The sequence below is a fragment of the Callionymus lyra genome, chromosome 2, assembly GCF_982586985.1.
Source record: "Callionymus lyra chromosome 2, fCalLyr1.hap1.1, whole genome shotgun sequence".
Lineage (NCBI taxonomy): Eukaryota > Metazoa > Chordata > Actinopteri > Syngnathiformes > Callionymidae > Callionymus > Callionymus lyra.
This window is the reverse complement of record NC_141819.1, coordinates 14645602-14669906: the sequence shown is the minus strand read 5'-3', so window position 1 is coordinate 14669906 and position 24305 is coordinate 14645602. Positions and strand designations below refer to the sequence as shown.

The 24305-nt window shown below is 38.0% G+C and overlaps 1 protein-coding gene across 2 annotated transcripts in view; it reads left to right on the top strand.

Moving 5' to 3' along the window:
• Positions 1-7582: 7582 nt before the first annotated feature.
• The window catches only part of pex5la (peroxisomal biogenesis factor 5-like a), a 97558-nt gene continuing 80835 nt past the window's right edge, over positions 7583-24305 (top strand). For both annotated transcript variants that reach the window (XM_087783629.1, XM_087783628.1), the window contains exon 1: positions 7583-8001. In XM_087783629.1, coding sequence (XP_087639755.1) covers positions 7981-8001 — 21 coding nt within the window. In that variant the 5' untranslated portion in view covers positions 7583-7980. The remainder of the gene's footprint in view (positions 8002-24305) is intronic.

Genomic DNA, 24305 nt, shown 5'->3' with positions numbered 1-24305 from the left:
TGTGTTCATATCAAAGGGGCCGCCGAGCCCTTGATGGGCTTTTGTATTCATCGGGAAAAATGTTACATTAGCTTGTAAATATAAATAGTTCTGCGCCGGAGTATTCCTAGTCTGGTTAATCTGGAGCGCTGACGGAGAACGTAGGTTTGCATCGCGGGCGTGTGTGCTTTTTGTACATCTGAGAGAATATCCAAGAAACATGAATTATGAATCCACCGCTGTGCAAAGATAACGTAGTAATGGAGACCATCAACTATAGACTAGAAGGAAGCTCTATTTGTTTGACGTGTCATCTCAGCTTTGACTGTTCTGCGCTTGTGATGGTGTCGCGTTGGAATGGAACATCATTACATGAACCATGGATCTAAAGAAAACGAGAACCCAAGGGCATGTTTGGAGTCGTGGACAACAAAACACACAAGTATCATGAAATATTTCAGGGAGTGTTTGCAGCAGTTTAAAGCAAATACTAAATCGAGCAGCAAAAATATTACTTGCGGTTAAATGAGTGGGCTGAAAATAAATATATTTATTACACTGCTACAGTTTTCTTGTGTATATTTAATCACATTTTTAAGATCGCTTTTTCAATCTCAATATTTACATTGGATTCTTTCATACATTGATTATAATGATTATTTTTCTTACATTACATTTTTAATTTATAATTTTTGTTTTGCATTGAATTATTTAAATTGAATAGAGAGGTTCAGTGTAGCCGGCATGTAACCAGTTTTAATAAATATTGAAATATTGTCTTGGTTTTTAAACCACCTTTCTTTGCACATCTATACAGATAGGTTTCTTTTGCATTCAACTTAAAAAAGTGGTGTCAATATAAAAGAAGGAAAATGGATTGACCATTTAAATTAAATTATAGATTTCACCTTTGCTTTGTTAATGCCATTCTATGGGTATTTATTTTTCAATTTAACCAAACATTTTAGTTTATTTTTAGTTAACAAAGTAGTTTTATTTCTTATGGAAATATTAATTTTGATTGAAGCCCTTTTTTAATTGCATGTTTTTTTCGAGGCAAAACTTTCTTTAGGACTGAAAAAAGAAGGAACAAATACAAATCTACGTAGTGCAAAAGCAGATTATTTTAGAGCCCAATGAAATATACTTGATCATTACACTATTTTTGTTGTGATATGATACGTATTATGAGGAGTAAAGGTAGTACTATGATATTTTACATTATTGCCATATATTGCAATACTAAAATAATAAAAAATCATAAAATTATACCAAATTACTCAAAATTGAGTGGAAAGATAATTCAAGACTGCAAATGGTTACTGGTAATTACTCGTAACTCAGATAATTTTTTATATTTAAAAATAAATAAATATTAAGATGAGGAGATGAGATCGCGTTATTATATAGAAGGTAAAACTGTTGCGATATATTGCCGTAAATCACTATTTGATACATTAGTGATACTTTTTTTTTTTAACCGTTTTCAAATTGAATTAAACAAAAATATTCTATAACCAATTGGATCCAGTTTATCAAATTTAAGAAGGTAATACAAGGATAATGTGAAAGCATAGCAAACTGAACTAAATTCTGCCACCAGCACTGGAGGAATCCTGCACCAGGACACCGACGATCGCTCTCGTCCTGCAGCTGCTCCGACGACAACGGAAACACACAAGAGCTCACCTACGTCACTGTAACTGCCCTCCCTGTCATATCTGCTGCATCCGTCTTCCACCTCTGCTCGCCTCCCCGATATGTGGGTCGACCGCCGAGCAACTCTGCTCTTTTGGAAATCAATCCCGTCTGATATTTGTGAAACTCAACGTACTACTTTAGATACACTGAGAACTGTCTCTCCCTCACTACACCAAGAGCCGGAACAGATGTTTTTAACAGCCTGGACTCAAGTCCATGTTGACACTGGTCACTGTTACTCGACTTCATTTGTATCCACTGTGGTAAATCTCTGCAGTGTAAATGCCTTATTTCCGCTGTAAATGATTAAGAAATCTTCAAAACAGTAAATCCTGTTTAATCCCTGTGTCGGTGCCTTGATGCACGTTCAGACCAATGGACCTCTCCGTGCACAAAGAGCAATCTACTCAAACAGCAGCTGGACTCAGTGTTCTTGTATGACAGATCCAGCAACACCAGAGTCGGGGAAACTCCCTTCGGCCATTAAAGGATTAATCACAGTCAAACAACATAAGCTCTTATAGATGGTGGTGTGTGCGCGCGAGCGTGTGTGTGTGTGTGTGCGTGCGTCAGAAGCTATAAGTTGGCCTAGTTGTGAGTCGAAACATCATTCAAATAAAGTGCACAAAAGTGTAATATAGGCCAGAGTCTCGTGTGGAAACCAAAGTCTGACTGAAGTATCGGACCGACTTAATTATTGCATTCAATCATCATTTGTCGCCTCTCACACGAGATGAACATTTATTGATCCACAAAAGCAGACATGGAATGGATTTAAATATGAAGAATAAGTTAACGATGAAAAATGGGTTTTATATTCTTAATGTAGACAGAAACTGACTCTATTAACTTCAATTATTCCTGTCGTTCAAGTTCGTCTCATATCTGAAGAAACATTCTCATTACCCTACTAGTCAAATATATATATACTGTATATATAGAGAGAGAGAGATATTTAGTCACCTTTGTATAAAACAAAACGTCCCTCTTTTATTCTCACAGCAATCAGATATTGTCCAAAATTATTACTGTACACATGCATCAAAACAACATGTGGAAAAAAGTCAAACTTCTAATAATTGATAACTTCCTTGTGATTTCATGAGGAAAAGTGAAAAAAAATAGTTGTGGTTCTATCAAGAGTCTCAACTCTTAATCTAAAGTATTATATTAGAGTCTCAACCAAAAAAGGGAAAAGTAACCAACCAAAAATTCACATTTATTTACAATGTAAGAATTTTAAAAACAATACAATTTCAACTAAAATTGTTCAAGATGTTCATATCGTAGTCGGACACATTAACTCAAAAAGCACCAAAAATCAACAAGGTGTTAAAAACACTTAAGCTTAAAGACAAAAAAAGGAGGCACCAGGATAATGGAACAAGAAAATAATACAGGCGTGATTTACAATAAAATCGATTAATACAATCTGGCGCCTGTTGCTGGGGCAAGAGGTTGCTTTAGTACAGCCATTTAAAAATGTTTTGTATTTTTTATACATTTAATTTTTTTTATAGATTTTTTGAGTTTTACATATTGAATTTTACAAACATTAAAAAAAAGAAAAGTGCTTGGAATTTGGTAAATTTGGAAAAATTTAGTTTTTTTTAATTAAAAAATCTGATTTTGATGCTGAAAAAAAATTCAGTGTTGGAAATTCATATTCAAAGTCCGACGGAATATAATTTACTTGCATAGGATTCCCAATGCGCTGGTGTCGGAGTGCTGGTTTAAATAAATAAACAAATATAAATTATAGATGTAATCGTGAGCGATCTCCATGTCTCAGTCGGACACATTAATTCAAAACACAACAAAAATCGGGTGTTGAAAGAAACCCAGGAAGACTGAAAAACAAAGAGAACGATCACCAGAAAAACACAAAAACAGGGGGACAAGTTCGACTGACAGGAAGTTGTCGAAATAAAATGACGAGATAAGACGCTAGCTTTCTCAACTCACTCTACCAAAAATAAAAAATGAAAACTGGAAAAGAAACCAAGTTAAAATGATAAATGTAATCATTATTGACAGGTACAATGAGGCAGAGGTCTCCATTGGATTAGAGTACCTAGGGGCCGTACAGGGGGTGTCAATTGGGCCACATTTGGCCCCCGAACAGCCATAACAGTCGGTGCAGCTCCAACTGGTACATCAGTACATCGTTTTTTTATTAAATCACATATCTCTGATAAACCTTTCACATATTCACTAACAGAACAAACTCTCAGAGATGATGCTTGAGGATATTTCTGAAGCTCGAAAGGAAAAGCCGGAGGCTTTAGGGCGAGAGTGACGTCATCTCACTCTTCTGAAGCACAACAGCAAACATGCAACAGACTGACAAATAGCTATTTCTATTCAATAATAGATCGAGGAGTAGAATCACGTTGACTGACTGTCACCGTCTCGCTGTTGTTTGTGAAAAGAGGATGATAAACAGGGCGAGGGTAAGTGTGTGTGTGTGTGTGTGTGAGTGTGTGTGTGTGCATTCTTGATTGAAAAATACAACATAATTTGAGAAAAATAATAATCTGCTTTGAAGACAGAGCTATTAAGCCAAACAATGAGCCTGTTATGTTGGATGCATTATGATGACATCATGCGTGTGTAGGTTCACTTTTATTCTCGTGTGTGTTTAACTGAAAAACATGCAACAATGGGAACTAAGGTTCAACTGTGCGCGATGATATATGAAGTCGCAATATTGCAATACTCCTTTGATAAATGGCTGACATCCATTAGCAAACTCAATATTTAATAGAACTTCCTGCAAAAGGGATGATACATGAGAAGTTTGAATGTTTAATGCTGCAATTTGTCAGTTGGATATTTGGTCATGATAGTCTTGCCAGAGTTGATGAGAATCTATTCTTATCCTCCTAATTTTCACTTTCTTTGCTCTTTTGTTCTTCCGTCTTAGTTCTTCTTAGTAAAAAAAAAAATAGTATTTGTTGATAGTTTTATTCTCATCATTTTTATTTTATGAAGCTTTATAAAAGGATAATATCAACTTCTGCTTAAGGGAGAAAATAAAACAAATAATGTCTTTTATTGGATGTGCAATTGATTCTTGAGCCCTCGGTCCATTATTCTCCTTCCTATTCTGCCCTTGAATTCATGAAAGCTGAAACCATCAACCACAACATCCAAACACATGGAAGGCACAACTTGACTGATATAGTCCTGGTTCAATTCTCATTTCTAACTCCATTACTAATAACTTTCACCAGCATGTCTCGTGTCTTTTCACACCATTGGCGTCCAAACTATCCCTCACTTTTTTTTTTTAAACTTCTTTACTACAATGCAAATCTGAGCACCTTAAACTCTTCTAACTCTGTTTTTCTGATGCAGTAAGTCTCTCATCATGACCATGTTTTGAACTTATTACTTTATAAAGTTCTCCCCCGAATGAAATCTGGGCGAACGAGAGGTTACGAGAGCGGAGTCCATTGTGACGTAGTAATGTATTCACTCCTCCTCCAGCCAGCTGTAATCACAGCCGCTTTGTTTACACAACGAATCCCTTGGAGGTGGAGACTTCCTGGATTAATAACATGCGGTGAAAAACCTTGATGCTTGACCAATGACAGCTGAGTTGGTGTGGTGAGGGTAACAAGATCTCCAGCAAAGCAAAGTGTTTTCATTTGGCGGAGCTTAAGATCATTTTCTAATGACATGACATAACATGTTAGAAATGCTTCTGTTCATGGTTTATTGTTTGGGGTTTTTTCTTTGTTCTTCGACTTATGTTGCAACTCTGGTACCCCCAAATACAGATCTAGGGACCTTTTTTAAAAGTAACGCAGTACAGGTACGCATCACGATACCTACCCAGACCACTTGGTGGAAACAGGCCGGTAACCTAGAGTGTCAAGCTCTGTAGTATTGTATAAAAATGGGATGTATCTCATCAGAGAAACATATAATTTCAGTGAGAAAACAACCTGTTTAAACATCCTGTTACACAACTGATTAATCAAAGTGCTTTGTCGTTGCGTGTGCAGTGAGGCACAAATCCAATCTATTAGTCCAAAATTAAACCTGTAACCCCTCCGGTCACTAGGCAAAGTATGCTGGTTTAAGCCACTCATACCAAAAATAGATACAAATAAATTAATAAATCCCAATTTTTGGCAGAAGCTTTAGAGGTTTTACAATCATTTCAAAGTGTATGTGGTAGAAAGCTTTAGAAGTAGCAGTTCATGTCGTCTATAATAGAAAGAAGCAAATATTGACATCAGTAATGTACAAATAAGATTGAGCCAACTCTGATACTGTGTGGGAAGGTTCACACATATGCTGTTTGTTTGTATCACGTTATAAGACTTGGCTGAGTTTGGACTTCTGACCAGATGGCATCGTGTACCACGTCAAATAAATCTTTCACACCTTGTGCTTTTCCACCGTGAATATATTTGAACAGATGTGTGCTTTAATGGAAAAGACGTTGAGGTGTGATGATCAGATTGAACACTTTAAATCACAACATTTTCCTTTGATTAAACTTACACGATTCAATCTTTGGACTATAATGCTCTGTGATTGTAACTCCTGAATGAGTCATCGAAAGGCTTTTCACGACTATATGAGCCGAGTTTATCCTATTATCACCAAAATACCGGGAATATATTAGTCACGGATGTGTGTGTTAACTGACTAAAAGGGTTTTAAAAAAGCAAAAATGGACACAAATATGAATATATATTGAATTATAAGACATAAAAACAGTGCAAACATTAGTGCAGAAAACTCACACATGAAGGACAAAAGTGTATCTTGGTGTCATGTTAAGGATTATAATATGTTTAAAGGTATAAGCAGCTTATGCCACAGAAAGGAAGAGAGAAAAATGAGTCTTAAGTTTAAAATGATCATACATGTGATCAGCTCTGCAAATACAGACCATAATACTTATCCTTCTGGTTTTATTCTTAAGAAATTGTGCTCGAAAAGCGCTATATAAATAAATATTAATTACTTACTTACTTACTTACTTTTTGCCAAACACACTGTAATGCTTTAGCATTATGGCCATTACAAAGACACTGTTTCTTAAAGAGACACTGTAGGCTGAAGATAACATCAGTCAAACCCTTTAAGGGGCCAGGGTTTCAAGCATTATATAGTTTAATAGGACTTATTTTTAAAACATGATTAGCTGAACATTACCACCTTGGGCCATGTTAGGGAAACTGTTATATAAGTTTATTTATTCATTTTTTAAAGTTTTTATAATGTTCAGTTAATTAAATTATTGTCAGGTGTAATTTACCAAATCGTGCAACATTATTAATGTATTTTGAAGATTGGAATCTCAATTATAACATCATTTATTATGTGTATGAGACAGAAATCATCAGATGTATTGATAAACATTTGGATGAATTTTGACTCAAATTGGGTTCATATTATTCTTGATGGAGTGATGAAGATAAATTAATCTTCTCAGAGTCAACATATGGATTTATGCCTTAGGCTTAATAAAAGTATCCGCAGTTTCTGAACATTTTTTTCATCTCATTATAATTTACTGCACATTGCATACATGGAGGAACACATTCATCAAAATTAAAACACATGGAGAGTAAATAATAAATACAGATTTGAATTGCAACGAGACATGCATTGGTTTGTAGCCCTGAGGGGAAGAGAAATAAATAAAAATTGAGTTCCTCACGTCCATATTGCTCCCACACACACACACTGGACTCAATGTGACACATATTGATGATTAATCGAACGTTATTAGAGATCATTTTTATAAATGTAAATTAATTAAACTTATATAAGCAGTGTGTGATCGCTGACTTGCATTCTTTTTTTTAAAAATCCGGTTATATATTTTGGCGAGTTTGTGAAATGGTGTAGGGCGCCCACTAGCGGTGTCCATCGGTAGAGCGGGATGCACCGGGGGGCTGGGTTAGTAACAGGGAAGAGGATCGCACTGGAAGGACCAGCAGGAGTCCGGAAAGGGAAGTAGATGAAGCCGGAGAGAAACACCACACCGCGTTCAAGATGAAAACCTAAAAAACAGCGACGGTTTGTTTTTATTGTTTTTATTTTTATTTTTTATTTTTTATTATCATCTGACTTCCCTCAGCACCGGCTGCACCTCGCTGTTCCGATTCAGGACCCGACGAGGAGAACAGCTCCTCTCACTCGCTCTCGTATATATCTTTATTTTTTTATTATTATTATAATATTTTCTTGTCAAGACTTTTCGCTGTCAGCCTGGCAAGTCCCGAGTCCAGAATAGTGACGGAGCGATCCGCGACAGAAGGGGGGCTCAATATGTACCAGGGGCACTTACAGGTAAGACACTCACCTGCATGCTTTTTTTGTTGACTTCAGGGGACACTTTTAATATGCGACCATACATTCTCTAGAACAGTCACCACAACACAAGAGTAATTAAACTGTAATTATAACACGTTTAAAAAACACATTTTCTTTATGAGTCAAACTCATTCAAACTTAAACACACGATCCATTTCTTAATGCTGAATTTTAATACTTAAAAAACTCCTGTTACATCACGGGTGCAGCAAAACTCCACTCTTTTTATATGAGGAAAATCTTGTTTTCTTCTCCAGCACATTCATTATAAATCACAAGAATCAATCTGCTAGATTGTGAGTTTTTTTTTTGTTTTGTTCATACACACTTGACTCGCATACTTCGCCTCAGGGATTTATGTAATAACGCCAGTATTAAAGTCAAAGAGTTAATATTTGATGGTGTATAACTGAAGGAGAAGCGTTCATTGAAAATGCATGGAGAAGAAAAAGCCGACTGTATTTGTGTGTGAATAACCGTGTTAGTCAGGGGTCAGTGGAAATACCTCCCCACTGAGTGATGGGGTGTATAATGAAAGAGCATGTCACATGTACATGCCCCTTCCCATAATCACACTTTTCCATGTTCCATTCCTTGATGTTTCAATTATCTCTGGCTGTTTCCCTCCACGTGCATGAAGTCATGACTGTCTGCGTTGAAATGAGGAGCTGCTCCTTCTTTTCTAACCGAGCAGATGCTCCATGTGTTGGTGAAAGTGGCTCTTCTGCAGCGATGCTCTCTTGCATAACCGATGCATTTTACCCTGATATCCCTTTTCTCCTTGGGGTCCAGTTTGTGTGCATATGTTAGCAAAGGTGCTAAAAGTTTTGGTGATGTCCAGATGAGTTCTTTTAGGTGGAAGTAAGGTGATGAAAGGAAACAAAGCAGGAGCATTTTGTTATGTGTTTAGTTGTGGTAAAGATAATATTTCCTTATTAGTCTCATCACCTTATTCACAGACAGCCCTTGTTCATTTTTTTTACATTTAAGTGCAAAATAATTTGCCAAACTAGTGTTTCATTGTGTCACATTTCTACTCTCACTTGTATTTAAGAAGAAGAAATCAAAAAGTAGTAGAAAGTTGTTGTTGTTTTTTTTAAATGAAACTTTTACAAGTGATTTGATTTTGACAATGGACTGTACTTTCATCTGGTTCGAGGACAGTTTTGAAAGGATTAGTCACTTACTTGTTTGGCCTCCAACTGCTGACCACCTCCGTTCAGAACAAAGATAAAATATATTATTGATCGTACAAACTATGTGGATCATTAGAGCTACAAAGACTGGAAAAGAAAAGTACTATTTAACATTGATGATCAATTAAACAGTCTGTAAATGACAGTTAACATATGTTGGATATTAAATGAATATCATAAAGTTTGAGTGACGATAAAAGCTAAAGTATAAAAACAAGAAAGAACAAAAACATAAAAATGTAATGAAACTGATGTTGCCTGAAGCTTTTATTACATCCACCGTAGAGATTATAATTATATTGTGAGTCGTTCGTTGCAAACAACAAAACTCAGAAAGTACTGAATTGCTGTTAATGAAATTTTCAGAAAAGGTTTCAACGTAGAATTGATTTGATTTTGGTGGTTTTCTGAAGGTTCATCTGGACCCAGGGAGATATTGGAAGTGTCTTCATTCACTTGTATGGCCTCTAACTACTGCCAGAATTAGCAAACACATAAAAACTTGACTTTATAAAAGAGCAAACCATTAACTCATTCAACTGTATCACCCGTCATGTGCTGCTTACTATCTAGTCCTTATTGATTTGAAAACATGTTTTAGAAGTTCATTCCCGGAGAGGAAACTACACTTTTGTTGTGAGTCTACACAAATATCAAAATCATGTCGTTGTTTTATTTATTTTATTGGACGTTGTGTTGAAAATGAGTTCCTTGGCAGTGGTGTGTGTTGCCTAAGTGCGCCTTAAGTGAATCGAGTTCTGGTGTATCTGGTTAGGGTTCACCCCAAATCACTTTTGTCATGTCTTTAGAGGACCAATAGTGTAATAATAATGTACAATATATAATAATAAACTGTGCATATTCTTTAACCACTTAGACATAGGAATTACAAAGTTATTACCTGATCATTTGTCTTTCCCAGCAGAATAATTTGAACTATTTTCATTGTTTGAACGCTTAGACCCGGAGAAAGAGATGCTCTGGTCTGGGTTCCTGCCAGTTTACCGAGCTCCTCGCCAGCTAAGATGAGCTTTTATAGAACCCTAAGTTGACTTTATTGGTCGACCAAAGTGCAGTGCCAGCAGATGAAGGTCCGCTGATGGGATGAGTCGTCATTTTTAACCTGCTCTAACAGGATTATGACGGGAGAAGCATCTATGAGCCATAACAGGGTCTCATCCATTGTGTCAGAAGTCAGCACTTTTGACTATAAGTGTTCCTATTTCGTGAAGACAACACCGGTCAACCTGATCCTGCACTGTTAGCTAAACAGTCTCTTAATTTGGCGAGCAGGATCTTGTCCCTAACGTCTTATTTTCAGCTCTTAAAAAGCTTCTGATAGCACAGAGTTCACGGCCAGAAGTAACCAGAGGAGCAGATATGTCCCGGTCGGTCGGAAGCTTTTCCCCTCGGAGGGGCAGATGAGAGAAGTCGCCAGAGTGCTGGCTGTGCCCTCATTAGTAGTGTGACTTCAAGATACAGAAAAGTAGCTTTTTTGATCCACGTTTGTTCTCGCAAGTTATGAAGCAGTTTCTAATGCGACGACGGGATGTTCATCATGTGAGGCGTCATCGTCATCTCGTCCAGGTGAACTGAAACACTGGTAAAAAAAAACAGACTCATAGCTCGGGGTTCAGTGTCAAGGAGGCTCCTTCAGGCTTCACCCTCTTACATCACAAATTGCCGACGTCGTAATATTCTGGCGGTTGCTTTTTTCTGTGTTTACGGTGAATGTAATTACCGTGTGTCTCTGGATTCATGAGAGAGACACTGAACGGCCTTTGGATATTTGCTTCGTTAAGAGCGACACGATTGCGTAATTAGATTAGCATTCTTCAGTCCCTCAGGTGACGTCTTTGGAGGATGTTACGGCCGATTGATCGATGTCTTCTCTTTTAATGTCGACTTCAGTCTTCAGTATTTTGAGCCGCGTGACTTCGGCGGTTTGATTCGGACACTTCCGTTTCTTTTGTGGTTATGAGGCATTAGATTCTTCCTCCTACTCGCACCTCCCCTCATTAGCTCTCTCATCTTCACTCTTGCCCTTCTTTCTTGCTCATTTTCCTGCCATTCCTGACTGAAACTCTGCCACATTTCAAGAATTTTTCCATCGACATTCCCTTCACCAAGAATGGAGCGATTATAAACTACAGATGCGTGGAGTTCATAGGGCAACATTAATTGGCGGCCCCGGGGTCCTAACCAATGGTAGCTACTACAAGCTAGTTAGCATCGTTGTGCTACGATAAAAATAGAAACCAAGAATACAAACTAATAGCCTTTTGGAGTTTCTTAAAGTGACAGTTCAGCCGAAATTCAATTTTCTGTCATTCTCTAGTCACTCCCGACCAAGGGTTGGCGTTATTTTTTTCAGAGTAATCTGTGTCTTTTTGGCGTTAAAGGAAGAAATATATGTCTATATGGCGCTCGCGAACAGAGCTCAATTTGACTTAAAAAGAAAAACTTCCAAATACCTCCATACTGCTCGTCCTTTACGTCCCGCTTGTATTGAAGCCTTGACATGAAAATATTCATAAGCTTGTTTGTAGAAAAGGCTAAAAGGCTAACATGCTACACTGACAGGAAACACTCGAGGGAGCTTCCTGTTTGTACATGTTGTGTAGCATGACGGTCGTGAACAGTCCTCATTTTATTCGCTTTCCTCATCCAAAAAGACACTTAAAATCATCCAAATACCTCCATACTGCTCGTCTATAACGTCCCTCTTGTATTGAAGCCTCGACATGAAAATATTCATAAGCTTGTTTGTAGCAAAAAAATAAAAGCTTACATGCTACACTGACAGGAAACACTCAAGGGAGCTTCCTGATTGTCTATGTTGTGTAGCATCTGTGTGTTCTGAAGTTATAGCATGATGGTCGTCAACAGTCCTCATTATATTCGCTTTCCTCGTCCAAAAAGACACTTAAAAAGTTCCAAATACCTCCGCACTGCTTGTCTGTAACGTCCATTTGTATTAAAGCCACTATATGAGGAATTGTTCTTAGAAAATGAGACAATTTTATATTTTAAGCTTGTTTTTAGTAGAAGCTAAAAGGTTAATATGCTATGACGAAGAAAATTAGCGCAGTTCGCGACCGTCATACGGACATAGATTTTTGCCTACAACTCCTAAAAGAGACAGATTACTCTAAAAATAATCCCAGCCTTAGGCGACATGAGGGCAAGTATTTTGGGTGAACCATCACTTTAAGTATCTTTATCTATTGATTAATAGAGTTATTCTGAATTAAAAAATGGTTTACAAGAAGTCTTGTCAAATTACGGGTAATAACTGACCTGTAGGTGTAGTTGGTGTTTTTGTGGTGTAAAAATACAAGATATCTAGTTCGAATATACTGTACATATATATTTAATCGGGGACCAATTTCAGATTCCACTCTTCCAAAAGGTCTAACCTTTTATATTAATAGACCACCAACATATTTGAGAAAGCCAAAATTAATTATTGATCGGACTAGATGTGCTCCCTGAATGTAAAAATCCAGATTCATTAATCACCGTCACGCTGCACCGGCCTCAGCTCGAACGCTCGGATGTTCAGGTTTTCATCAAGACGTTTTTCCCTCGCACAGGTCAGGATGGTCTTTCCACCACAATGAGGGGTTCTGAAAGCTCCTTCCCCGCCGGCGACTGGGACTCATCTTGATTTAATGAACCAGGTTCTTGATTAAAGGCGAATTAATAGGCCTGCACTATTTCAGGAGCCGGGATAATGAGCGGAATCAGGTGGTAACTGAGTGGAACAAAAGCTCCACAGACAGCAATGCATTATGGAAAAAGCAGGACGGCCGTGGATGCCACAATGACTAAATTGTCCAGAATTACTTTGAGAAAACTAAAGCAAAATAAAAGTTGTAAACAGGCAAATATTTGCACTCTAGGAGCTAAATATGGAATAATAGAAGAAAATACATCAGGCTGGAATCTTGTACTGACAACCATTTGTAAACTAGGAGTCAACTCTGCCAACTTTAAACGTGTAGGACACTTAAAACAGATAAATCTAGCTCATTTGCTTGGTAAGTGCAATAGTTTAGAATTAATAATTATGCTTACCACTACATTTTGGCTCCTGAATTACAACCACAATTGGTGTTGGAGGCAGGGTGTTAAAGGAACATTCACACTGTGATCGCTGGAGCATCGTTCTCAACCGGAATAAGATGAGTGGCCCCTCTTTGGGTCGTGGATCGGATCCTGCCCCAAGTGGAGGAGTATCTATCTCAGGGGTTTTGTTCACAAGTGAGGGAAGAACGAAGCTTGTGATCGACATGTAAATTGGGATGCCTTTAAAAGTTATGCGGGACAGCAAAAATCTCTGGTGGTAAAAAGACAATTTAGCAAAGAGACAAAGTACCGGTCGATCCCTGTCCCTACCCTAACGAAAGAACAGGTTTGCAAAAACGAGTGTCCGAAATAATTTTTAGAGTGAGAGGCATAGAGACCTGGAAGAGGCTCTCAGCGGTAAAGCCGCTGTTGTTCGGTATATATAGGAGGCAGTTCAGTTAACTATCTAATTTGATGCCTTCTGGACGACTAGCCGGTAACTAGTAGGAGACTTAAGTTGTGTCTCAAATCGTGCACTGGTTTACAGTACACTTTAAGACAGTGCATATACTTGCCCGGTGCGCAAATTTCCGACAGGTAGTACTATATCAAAACAAAAAATGTCGCTACACACAGCTTCTTCTTCTACTACTTTTTAACACTGATTGAAACCAGCTGTTGGAACACTTTGTTATTACTGTTGTTTTGTGACAAAATTAGAGTTTTCTTGAGATATTTATGCCGGTATCTGCTCCGAAGACACGTCGTCAGAGACGTAGCTTCTGTTTAGCGTCATCTACGTGAGTGTTCCCCAACTCCGGATACTCCCTACATGGTGACGTCACACATTGCAAATGCTAAAGGCTTTAAAAAATGTTTTGAAAAGTGACTATAACTGCAATTGTGCGATTGAAGGACACTTATTTCACATTAATATTGAATGATTTATTTGTTTTGTTTAATCATAAAAAAGCTTTTGAAGAGATGTTAGCGTTTGTGACGTGTCTTGTCATTATGTAGGAAATGCTTGGACTGAAATGGTACTTGCACCGGTCCGCGACATTAAACCGGTCTGTGGTGCAAAAAAAGGTTGGGGACCCCTGATCTACATCACTAAGATGGCGGTCATTAAGAGTGGAAAGTGTCGTTCTACACTCAATTTTCTGGCAGTTTAAGTGCATCAATTGAGTGCTCATTGCGCAGTACATTGGGACGCACTTGTGCACACAAAATATTAGGGTTTAAGTGCAGCAGTGCGCGGTTTGGGACACAGCCCAGTATCTAGGTACCAAATTGTTATTAGCACAAGAAGACAAAGACGATGACACTGAGATCTTTTCGTCTTTCTCTCTTCGGTCATGTTTAAAACACCAGCCGCTATTGGAGTTCTAACAAGCTCAAAGCCGGATAAAAACATGAACATCTTATTCATCAAGAAGTCTGTAGAGCTCAATGTAAGTTGTGTCTCGTGCTTTCTGGCGACAAGAAAAAGACTTGTGATTAAGCAGAGTCTGACATCTTTATCTCAGCCACTGGTGGTGATGGAATGTTGGGGTGGGGGGGCGACGAGGGAGCCTTTTTGTCTGCCCTCTGGTCGAGTGTCAAGACTTCGTAAAGGTTCCGAGCAGCTTGCGAGGTTATTAAAGCTGACTCGAGAGATTCAAGCGCACATCAACAGAAACTCTTAAGCTGATCGAGCAGAGAGAGAGGTTTTATCTTTGCGTACAGATCATGGCGATATATTCTTTGTCTATTTGCTGCCATTTTAGCTGCTTACTATAAAGAAAATGAAACAGAAACATAGAAAAGAGGTTGAATTATAACTATGTTGGTTCACGGTGAGCTCCAGAAATAACATTCCACTTGTCAGTACCTCAAGATTGTCATCTAATACCGTCGCCGATTTAATGACAAGAAAGTAAACATGGAGCACGATGTACCCCAGAGGAAATCATTAAATATTCAGTACATGATGCACAACAGCAACAAGACAATATAGAGGCACATGCAACAGATCTGACCACCATTATTATATTATTATATCTTTATATCGCTTAGAATTTAAGTTTTCGTCGAGGTAAGTTATGTTGATTTGGTTGGTTATTTATTGGTGGTTATGATTTTTCTCATTACATAAACACTGAAGAGGTGTAGTGAAGGTCATGTAACAAAACAGTTTTGGTTTATTATTTTACTTTTTTTCTTAAAATTGATTTCAATGAGGTGATCCCTTGAAATGAACATGTTTTGTTGTCGTTTTCAATTTCATCGAATTTAAAAATATTTTTCAACTTTCTTTACTCACTTGTTTGCTTTTCTGTGCTGCAGCTTAAAAGGAAAACCTTGACTTGAACCTTGAAACGCAAGCTACAATCAAATGACTAAACTTTATGAGACTGCTTTGACAAAAGAGCAACTAATGTGTTGATTTAAGTGTGTCTTAAATAGATATTGGATATATTTTACTCATCAGTGTCTGTCTGTTTGTACAAAACTCTCTTTTCATTGAAATATTTACATTAAAAAATGATCTTAAGCCCAGCCCACTGAAAACACTTGTTTTTCTGGAGATTAAATCTTGTTTACCATAACCATGCCCACTCTGCTGTGATTGGTCAAGCATCAGGGTTTGTCATTGGGTGTCATCAATCCTGTAAGTCTCCACTTCCAAGGCACTTGGAATAATTTGTATAAACAAAGCGGGGCGTGATTACAGCTGGCTGGAGGAGGAGTGAAGCCATTATTACGTCATAACAGACTCTGCTCTCGTAACCTCTCGTTCGTCAAGATTCCAGTCGGGGGGAGAACTTCATAAAGTAATAAGTTCAAAACATGGTCATGATGAGGGACTTACTGCATCTTGGAGAGGAAGACTCAGGAAAGTTGGGTTTTTACTGTAGTTGCCCTTTAACAAACTAAGTAAAAAAATAAAAACACCAGCTCATTTGAAGAAGAAACGCTAGACAGTCTCACACAGTGGAGATGTATTCTCTCCAGCTGGTCCTGGTCCAGTATGTGGTCTCTGCTCTTCACCTGATCTCTAACTTACGTATCCTGGTTCTGAGCCAGAGTTCATGATAATAGATGAGGGTTGGCGCAAAGACCGTCCAGAAAACGGAGTCCATTGTCCTCTGGCTCTGATTGATGTTCAGTACCATAGTGTGGAGCATTTGTTTAAATGGGAACTTGATCCTTATTTGTGGGATTCGTCACAATTCCAGGACACGCTGTTCCTTGGAATGTAGAAAGGATTGAGGTAGTGTAGACATATTTGAAGCGGATGAAAAGAGTTTGATGCGGATCTAAAAAGCAGATTTGGGATGAGAACATGGGTGGGTAGAGTCACATAGACTGGGTCTGCTCCACTAAAATGCTCTTCCCACCATAATGGTCCGGCTGGCTGAGAGTGCAGTGAGAAAGAGAAGTATCTCAAAAAGTGTGTAGAGATGAAAGCGTCTGGGCAGATATAGAGACTTATGGTTGTGAAGAGCTTCAAAAAGTGTGTGGAAGATTTTGAAATTCTTACATTATTGGTGTGGTGTCTGTGAGGGAAGAAAGGAGGTGTCTGGGGTCTGCTGCTAACATGGGCGGCAGGTTTTTATTGAATTGGACTGAATGAATAAGCTTTTGATAAATACTTAAAAAGTAAAGAAAGATAATTGTTTGTCCAGTCGGGGGTTCATCGTCCTGGTACTAAATTTTAAGCTTCCGATAAACGTCTCATTTCGTTGCCACTTATGCTAATAACAAACTCAACGAGCCTCCAGACTTAATATGTGAAGTCATTAATGCACTGGATGCACACAAGCTTTTTTTTTAATCCACACTTTGGAGAGCTTTTAAAAAAAACAAAGACTTGGACTTGGTGAGCCAGAATTAGCCTCCTTCATCATCCCCTCCTGTGTCTGTCGCTGCCGAGGAAAACTCGAGTGTCTGTGAGTGATAACATGTCAATTTAAAAGCGCTAAACTATTTTAATTGAAATAGCTAGGTTTGTGAGCGTCGGCTGCAGAGGTGGCGAGGCGACTCACCGACGCGACGTCACGTGTGGAACTCGTTATGGAGTCTCTTTTATTGGCGGATTTTCTGGGTCAGTGAGCCCGGTGGATTATGGGAAGTTAATGAAGAGCTGACAGGAAAGTATAAGTTGGGAATAAGTTTCCAGCATCGCCTTTATGTGTACAATTGAAATAAAATAGAAAGATGTGCTCATTGTTTTACATATCTCAGGTCCTTCAATCAGTTGTTGATAACCGAAAAAGTAGAAAATATGATATTCTTTCTGTTTTTTATTAGCTCAGTCCATCCGTTGGCAAGATAACGTAAAAAAGGATGAACGTGTTGCTAAGAATTTGATGATGGGAGAAAGTACAGAACAGTAGATTTGGTTGGTGGAGATTTTTCTTTAATTTTTATTATAACTTGAATGGCCTTTAACTGCTCACCAAACTTGTGAAACACTCCAATCACTAAAATTAATCAGCTCCCATTTAACGTTGGTAAAATGTTGTTTAATTGTTTATACAATAATTCTAAAGGATTGATAAATGATATTGCATTTATTTTGGACAAATCTGGAATGCTAACAAGCTAATGCTACCTTGTTGTAAATATTGGGGAAAAATCATTTTCATTCGTAAGGCAATCATTAAAGGTTTTTTTGTTTTAACATTCATTTAATGGCTCCTTGGTTGAGGTATGCTTAGTCTCAGTGCTTTAATAGTGTTAAATTGTGGTCTATCTATACCTGTACAAATATCTATATATATATATATATATATATCCATCCATCTATCCATCCATCCATCAATCTATCCATCCTATCTTGATATAGATCAAGATATAGGTGTAGATATATATATATATTTTAAATTTTATCAGTAACTTTTCTCCCACCGACTCTGTCTAACAGGTCGAACTGTGCGACACATGACAACAGGATGTATCTTCCCCCGACAACAACAGTCTGATGTCTCAGCTAACATAATCAATATGAAGAACCCTTCACAGCTTCCCGACCCTTCATCATTACACAGTTGGTAGATTTCCTGCGGGTGCCTTCCCCAGCTCCGAGACTGTTAACACAGCAGCCGTGAAAGCCCCACACCGAGGGTCCCCCGGGTTCTGCTACCGAACCCCATTCCTCTCCCACAAAAGTAGGACAAGCCTCCGTGTCTTTGTTACTCAAAGCGGAGGGTTGAAGGGGGGAAACGGGAAGTTCATCCCTCTCTCTCAGCAACTCATTCATAACAGTCGTTCCTCCAACAGGGAATTTATTTGCTCCAGAAACCAGGCGCCTCATTGGTTGAGTTGAGAGTGCATGTGTTTTCTTCTACTGGGAGATGTTACGCTGTATCAGAGCTGTTGGTAAACAAACGTGCTGCCAGACCAGCACATTATTTATTATTATTATTATTATATACAAAGGCTGGTTCTGTGGTTGGAATGAAGCTGGACTCACTGGTGACAGTTGCTGAGAGGAGATCATTGAACAAACTACTGTCCATCATGGATGATGACAGTCATCCTCTGAACACTGTCATCAGTGAGCAGAGAAGCAGAATGAGTGCACGAATGCTCCTACCCTGGTGAAAAACAAATAGACTCAGGGACTCATTCATTCCTCGGGCTATTAAATTGTACAATTCTGAGTTCGGGGGCAGGAGTGGAGTGAGAGTATCTGGATGTTCTGTTCCATGTTAGTCTTTGTATCCTTTGTCTTTGTTGTTTTTCTTTGACCTATGTTCTTTATCTTTATCTTTAGACTTAGATTGTGTCATCTTGTTCTTCCTCTTTTTGTTCTTCTTCTTATTTTATTTTTTATGTATTATTTTTTATTTTTTATTTTATTGTTTATGAAAAATTGCTGGCTATTGGTAAAAAACAATTTCCCGAAGGAGACCTCCTGAGGGATCAATAAAGTTTTACCTTACCTTACCTTACCTTATTTAGCTAAAGAGCCTTAACAAGAAGACAGTTGTGTATCCAAACTAACATACACAAGATGCTACTTGTAAACGTTCGCTTTAGATGTATTGAAGTGGCAGGTAGGAATTTATTATCTTTGGAGATCCTCGCTCTCGTAGCCACCTTGTCCCAAGATCACCTTGTCAAAGTTGCATATTTTTGGAGGACTGTGGCCTCAAGGTGAGTCTCAGTGACTTTGGAAAACCACTTTGCTTGTTTGATACACACTTCCTCAGACCATCATTTTAACGCTGTAACATAACTCTGCCTTGTGCTTGTAAAAAGTGATGCCTCGCGGCTGAAAGCATAACTAAAAATACAACAAGGGTAAAATGAAGACATTACAGATAATCAATGATAAACTTATTTAAAAGGATAAATTGTGTGGAAGCCAGAGCACCGTAATCCAAAGGAATAATGTCCAGGCAATTCCTATAGTTACAGAACATAAACAGCTTTCAACCTTAGCTTTATTATGAGTCAGCTGAGACATAAAACATAACACGAAATGATCCTTGACCTCAACGATAGAGACATTTGCCACAACTCAGCTAGAAATAAATCACCTGCCATCAGCCGCTTCCAAGGTTAGTCCGCTGCTGATCTAACTAAAAAAACAAAGAAAGTATCACAACAACAATCACTTAAAAACAAGTTATTTTTGCATTTGTAGGGTTCATTATGCACAAAATTATTTTCTTTTTTGGTGACTTTATCCATCTAAAGTGGTCTAACGTTACTGCCAACTCATGTCCAAATTTAACTAATATTCAATTGTGATCAATAATAATTTTCAAAATGTTAAAAAGATGAATAACAAGAGGATTTAATTCAATTGTTGAATTGTATGAATGAAAATGAATCGAAAATATTGGATACAACTTTTAAATATTTTATCTGATCTGTAAAGTATTTCTTATATACTTATATAGGTAAAGGTTTTTTTTATCCTCACTCATATTCTCTTTAATACTGCAATATAAATATTATGTATTTTTTTAAGATATAGCAATTTTAGGATCTCTCAGTTCAAATAAATGACGTCCATAATGGCCTCCAGAAAAGCGTTAGAGCCGAAGGAACCGATACTAAAGACGACTTTATTTAGTTTTGAACAATTTAATGTGTCATGGCTGGTGAGGGGTTGGAGACGACAGCGTAAAGACCTGACTCAAAGCAAAATTACGGCAAAGGTTTTTGGAGGAAATAGAAGCCGATGTCCCAGAGTTTACAGTGACATTTTTTGGCGAGTTTATTTATTGTATCTAGCCGTTTTACTGCTGTGTTACAAGCATTGCTTGGAACAATAAGGATGTATTCATATTTGTGTATCTGTACAGTCTGACTGTGTAAGCATTTAGCAATATTAAGATGGGCGGCTTAAAAAAAGCCCCCCAAACAAAACAATGCTTGTCTCACCTAACAATGAAGGTAATGTCTTCATGTGCATCATCAGTCCGTCACAGCGAAGCTCACACTTCACCAGCTGAGACTGTTGTTACCCTGCATCTCTGTCAGCTACAGAGGAGGCGGAGCAAGACTGATGGAGGGTGAAGCAAAGATGCAGCAAAAATGCATGATATATTGTCTCACTCTCATCTCTCCACAAGGTCACGTCCACGTTCCTATCAATAATTCCAGAGCATACGGAGGCACCCTGCAGTGCGGGGAGGTCACACTCCTATGTTCTTAGTGATGAATCTATGAAAGCAAATGTCACATGACACATGAATTACTCATTTACAATACTGTTCTGCTTGGATGCCGGAAGCAAGAAACATGCATCTTCCCGCTCTAAGACTTGAGCAGCCCTCTCCATTTTTAGACAAACTCAAAATTGATCCAAGTCAAGAGGCTGGTGTTGTTTTTGTCGCTTTCAGACTTTAGTTTTATTAACCATTACTGTCAGTATACAGGACAGTATTTGTACATATTTTTGTGAGTAGATAAAAAACATACACACAAATCTACTCATGATTCAAGTGGCATCATAAAAGAGATTTTCTACCCCAAAAAATGATTCAAAATACAATTAATTTTGGTTAATTCAACACATTCATTTTAAGTAAATTATGCATATTATTATTTTTCTTAATTATATAAGTCAATCACCACACAGTCCTGGTATCTCATGTGTACTACAAACTCCAAAAAAGATGCAATATTCAGAACCAGGAGTGGAATTCCTTCGCCATTAGGGACGTTATGTTGGGATGAATACGCCGACTAGCTAAAGTAGCAGTTATACCATTAAAAGTTAAATTGTTATATTCAGTGGTCCCCAGCCCCTGACCCGTGAGGTATTTGCTACCGGCTCGCTCAGAAATAAAAAATAATATGTATCATTTCAGTTCTATTGGTTATTACTGGCTTAAAGGTATTTTGTTTTAAAATAAATATATGGTATTTTCTCTGAGGTGACATTAGCCTGTGACTCTTGACACGTCATGACGCTTGTTTCTGTTAAGTTTACTAAAAATAAAACCCCCTGTAAACTAGACAAAATAATGTTTATTTTGATGGTGGTTCCGTGAATATAAAGCCAACATTAAACATGTAAGGGACTCCTGCATTTCATAATGTTTGACTCCATCTATTACCTATTATGTCGTTTCCACAAAACTTTCATAGAAGATATGAAATACTTTAATATGTTCCTAACTATTGGGAATACGGAGAAATGCTGTATAGATTTCTTTAGGGAACAAAAAACATTACTGTTGGAATGTTTTTGAAAAGCAATTCCTTCTAGAGACTGATTAAATGATCATTTGGAAAAATAAAATGGTAATGTTCAGTTCTATAAGCTCCTGCAAATAAGTCAAGCGGCTCTCGGAGATGACAAAAGACAGTTTCCCTCAAACTTTATGGACTAGATATTTCAGTTTATCCCGACGAATACTTGCAGCGCTCACACGATCCGTCTTTGTTATTTTTAAGAAGCGGGTCCTGGTACTTTTCTTGCTTCAAGTCCATGCATTGTGAAATCCATTCCCTCAGTTTCAGTCTGCAGGTGAGAAATGAAGCCCCTTACATTTCTATAAATACATATGAGATGTTGAGTTAATGAATTCTCTGGCAGAAGTTGAGAGCGGGGCTGCAGAGAGAAGCCCACATCCTGCCGTGCAGACGGGACGTTCGCTCGGTTCAAAAGGTGCAGCATCGGAGCAGCTTCTGGGTTGTTTAAGGGTCTCTTCACCCATACAGTGCCAGCGATCTGCCTGCTTCTGTGCTTGTTGTCATCTTAGGAATATCGGGAATGGTCTTCATGATTGCCGGGATAAATAGTTCTTGGCACAGGAGGACTCTAGAAACAAATCTGTCCTGCCTTTTCTCATGAACCTATTGAATCCTGCAGCCCTCATCAGTTGTGGCAAGAAAGCCGGTTCCTTTTGTATCTCTCCATTCACGGCTCCCTCAGTGTAATCCATCACTGCCGTAGGCAACAAGAGCGTAGATGTTCTGTCTCTGGCACTATCAGTAGGAGACACCGGGGTGTTTTTGTGGGACGCTGTGTGAATGTCCTGTTCAAATAATTCAGCTAGCGGTTGAGTTGCTATTTTCAGACTCGTGTTTTATCCGTGTATGGAAGATAATGTGCTTATTTAAATACTTTAAATGATGTAACTGTTCAACAATACAACCTGTAAAAGCATTAGTTGCTTTAAGTCGTTGCCTTTTCAGCACACATTTGTCCAACTCCAGGAGGAAGATTAGAGAAGTGAACCTCGCATTAAGACCACTGTTCTTTCAAGACACCAGCATTTATTCACCCTTGTTAAAGAGCAACTAATGTTACTCCGTCTTAAAAAGATCTTGGACCCTATTAGACTCATCAGTATGTGTCTGTGTCTGAAAAACTCTCTTTTCATTGAAATATTTACATTATAAAATGTGCTTAAACCCCACCAACTGAAAACTTGTTTTTCTGGAGATTAAATCTTGTTTACCATAACCACAACCACTCTGCTGTGATAAGTCAAATGTTAAGGTTTGTCACTGCCTGTCATCAGTCCCAAAGGTCTTCACCTTTGAGTGACTCGTTGTATAAATAAAGCATGGCGTGAATACAGCTGGCTGGAGGAGGAGTGAAGCCATTGTTACGTCATAATGGACTCTGCTTTCGTAACCTCTCGTTCGCCCAGATTTCAGACGGGGGAGAACTTTATAAAGTAATCAGTTCAAAACATGGTCATGATGAGAGACTTACTGCATCTTGGAGAGGAAGACTTCAACGTTTGAAACATGCGAGTGAGTCAGAAAAATCGTTTTCACATTAGTTGACCTTTAACATTTTCTTTTTTGACAAAATTTGGATCCAAATACAGTCATTTTTTCTCATTTCTATAGTTTCAACCTATCCATAAATCTATCTGCCCATCTATCGATGTATTTAACCATCCATCCATGTATCCATTCATCCGTCTATATCCATCTATATATTTCGCTAAACGTACATCTATCCATCTACAATAATGTAGGAAGAATACATGTATTATCATCATCCGTCCATCCCTCATTCCAGCCATCCATGTATTTATCTAGATTTCTAAATGTGTATTTTTCCATTTACCCTTCATCCATGTATGTCCATTGATCTACTTTTATCTATCTTTTATTTCTCTATCCTTCCATCTATGTATTTACAGTGCCTTGCGAAAGTATTCGGCCCCCTTGAACCTTTCAACATTTCGCCACATTTCAGGCTTCAAACATAAAGATATAAAATTTTAATTTTTTGTCATGAATCAACAACAAGTGGGACACAATCGTGAAGTGGAACGAAATTTATTGGATAATTTAAACTTTTTTAACAAATAAAAAACTGAAAAGTGGGGCGTGCAATATTATTCGGCCCCCTTGCGCTAATACTTTGTAGCGCCACCTTTTGCTGCAATTACAGCTGCAAGTCGCTTGGGGTATGTCTCTATCAGTTTTGCACATCGAGAGACTGGAATTCTTGCCCATTCTTCCTTGCAAAACAGCTCGAGCTCAGTGAGGTTGGATGGAGAGCGTTTGTGAACAGCAGTCTTCAGCTCTTTCCAC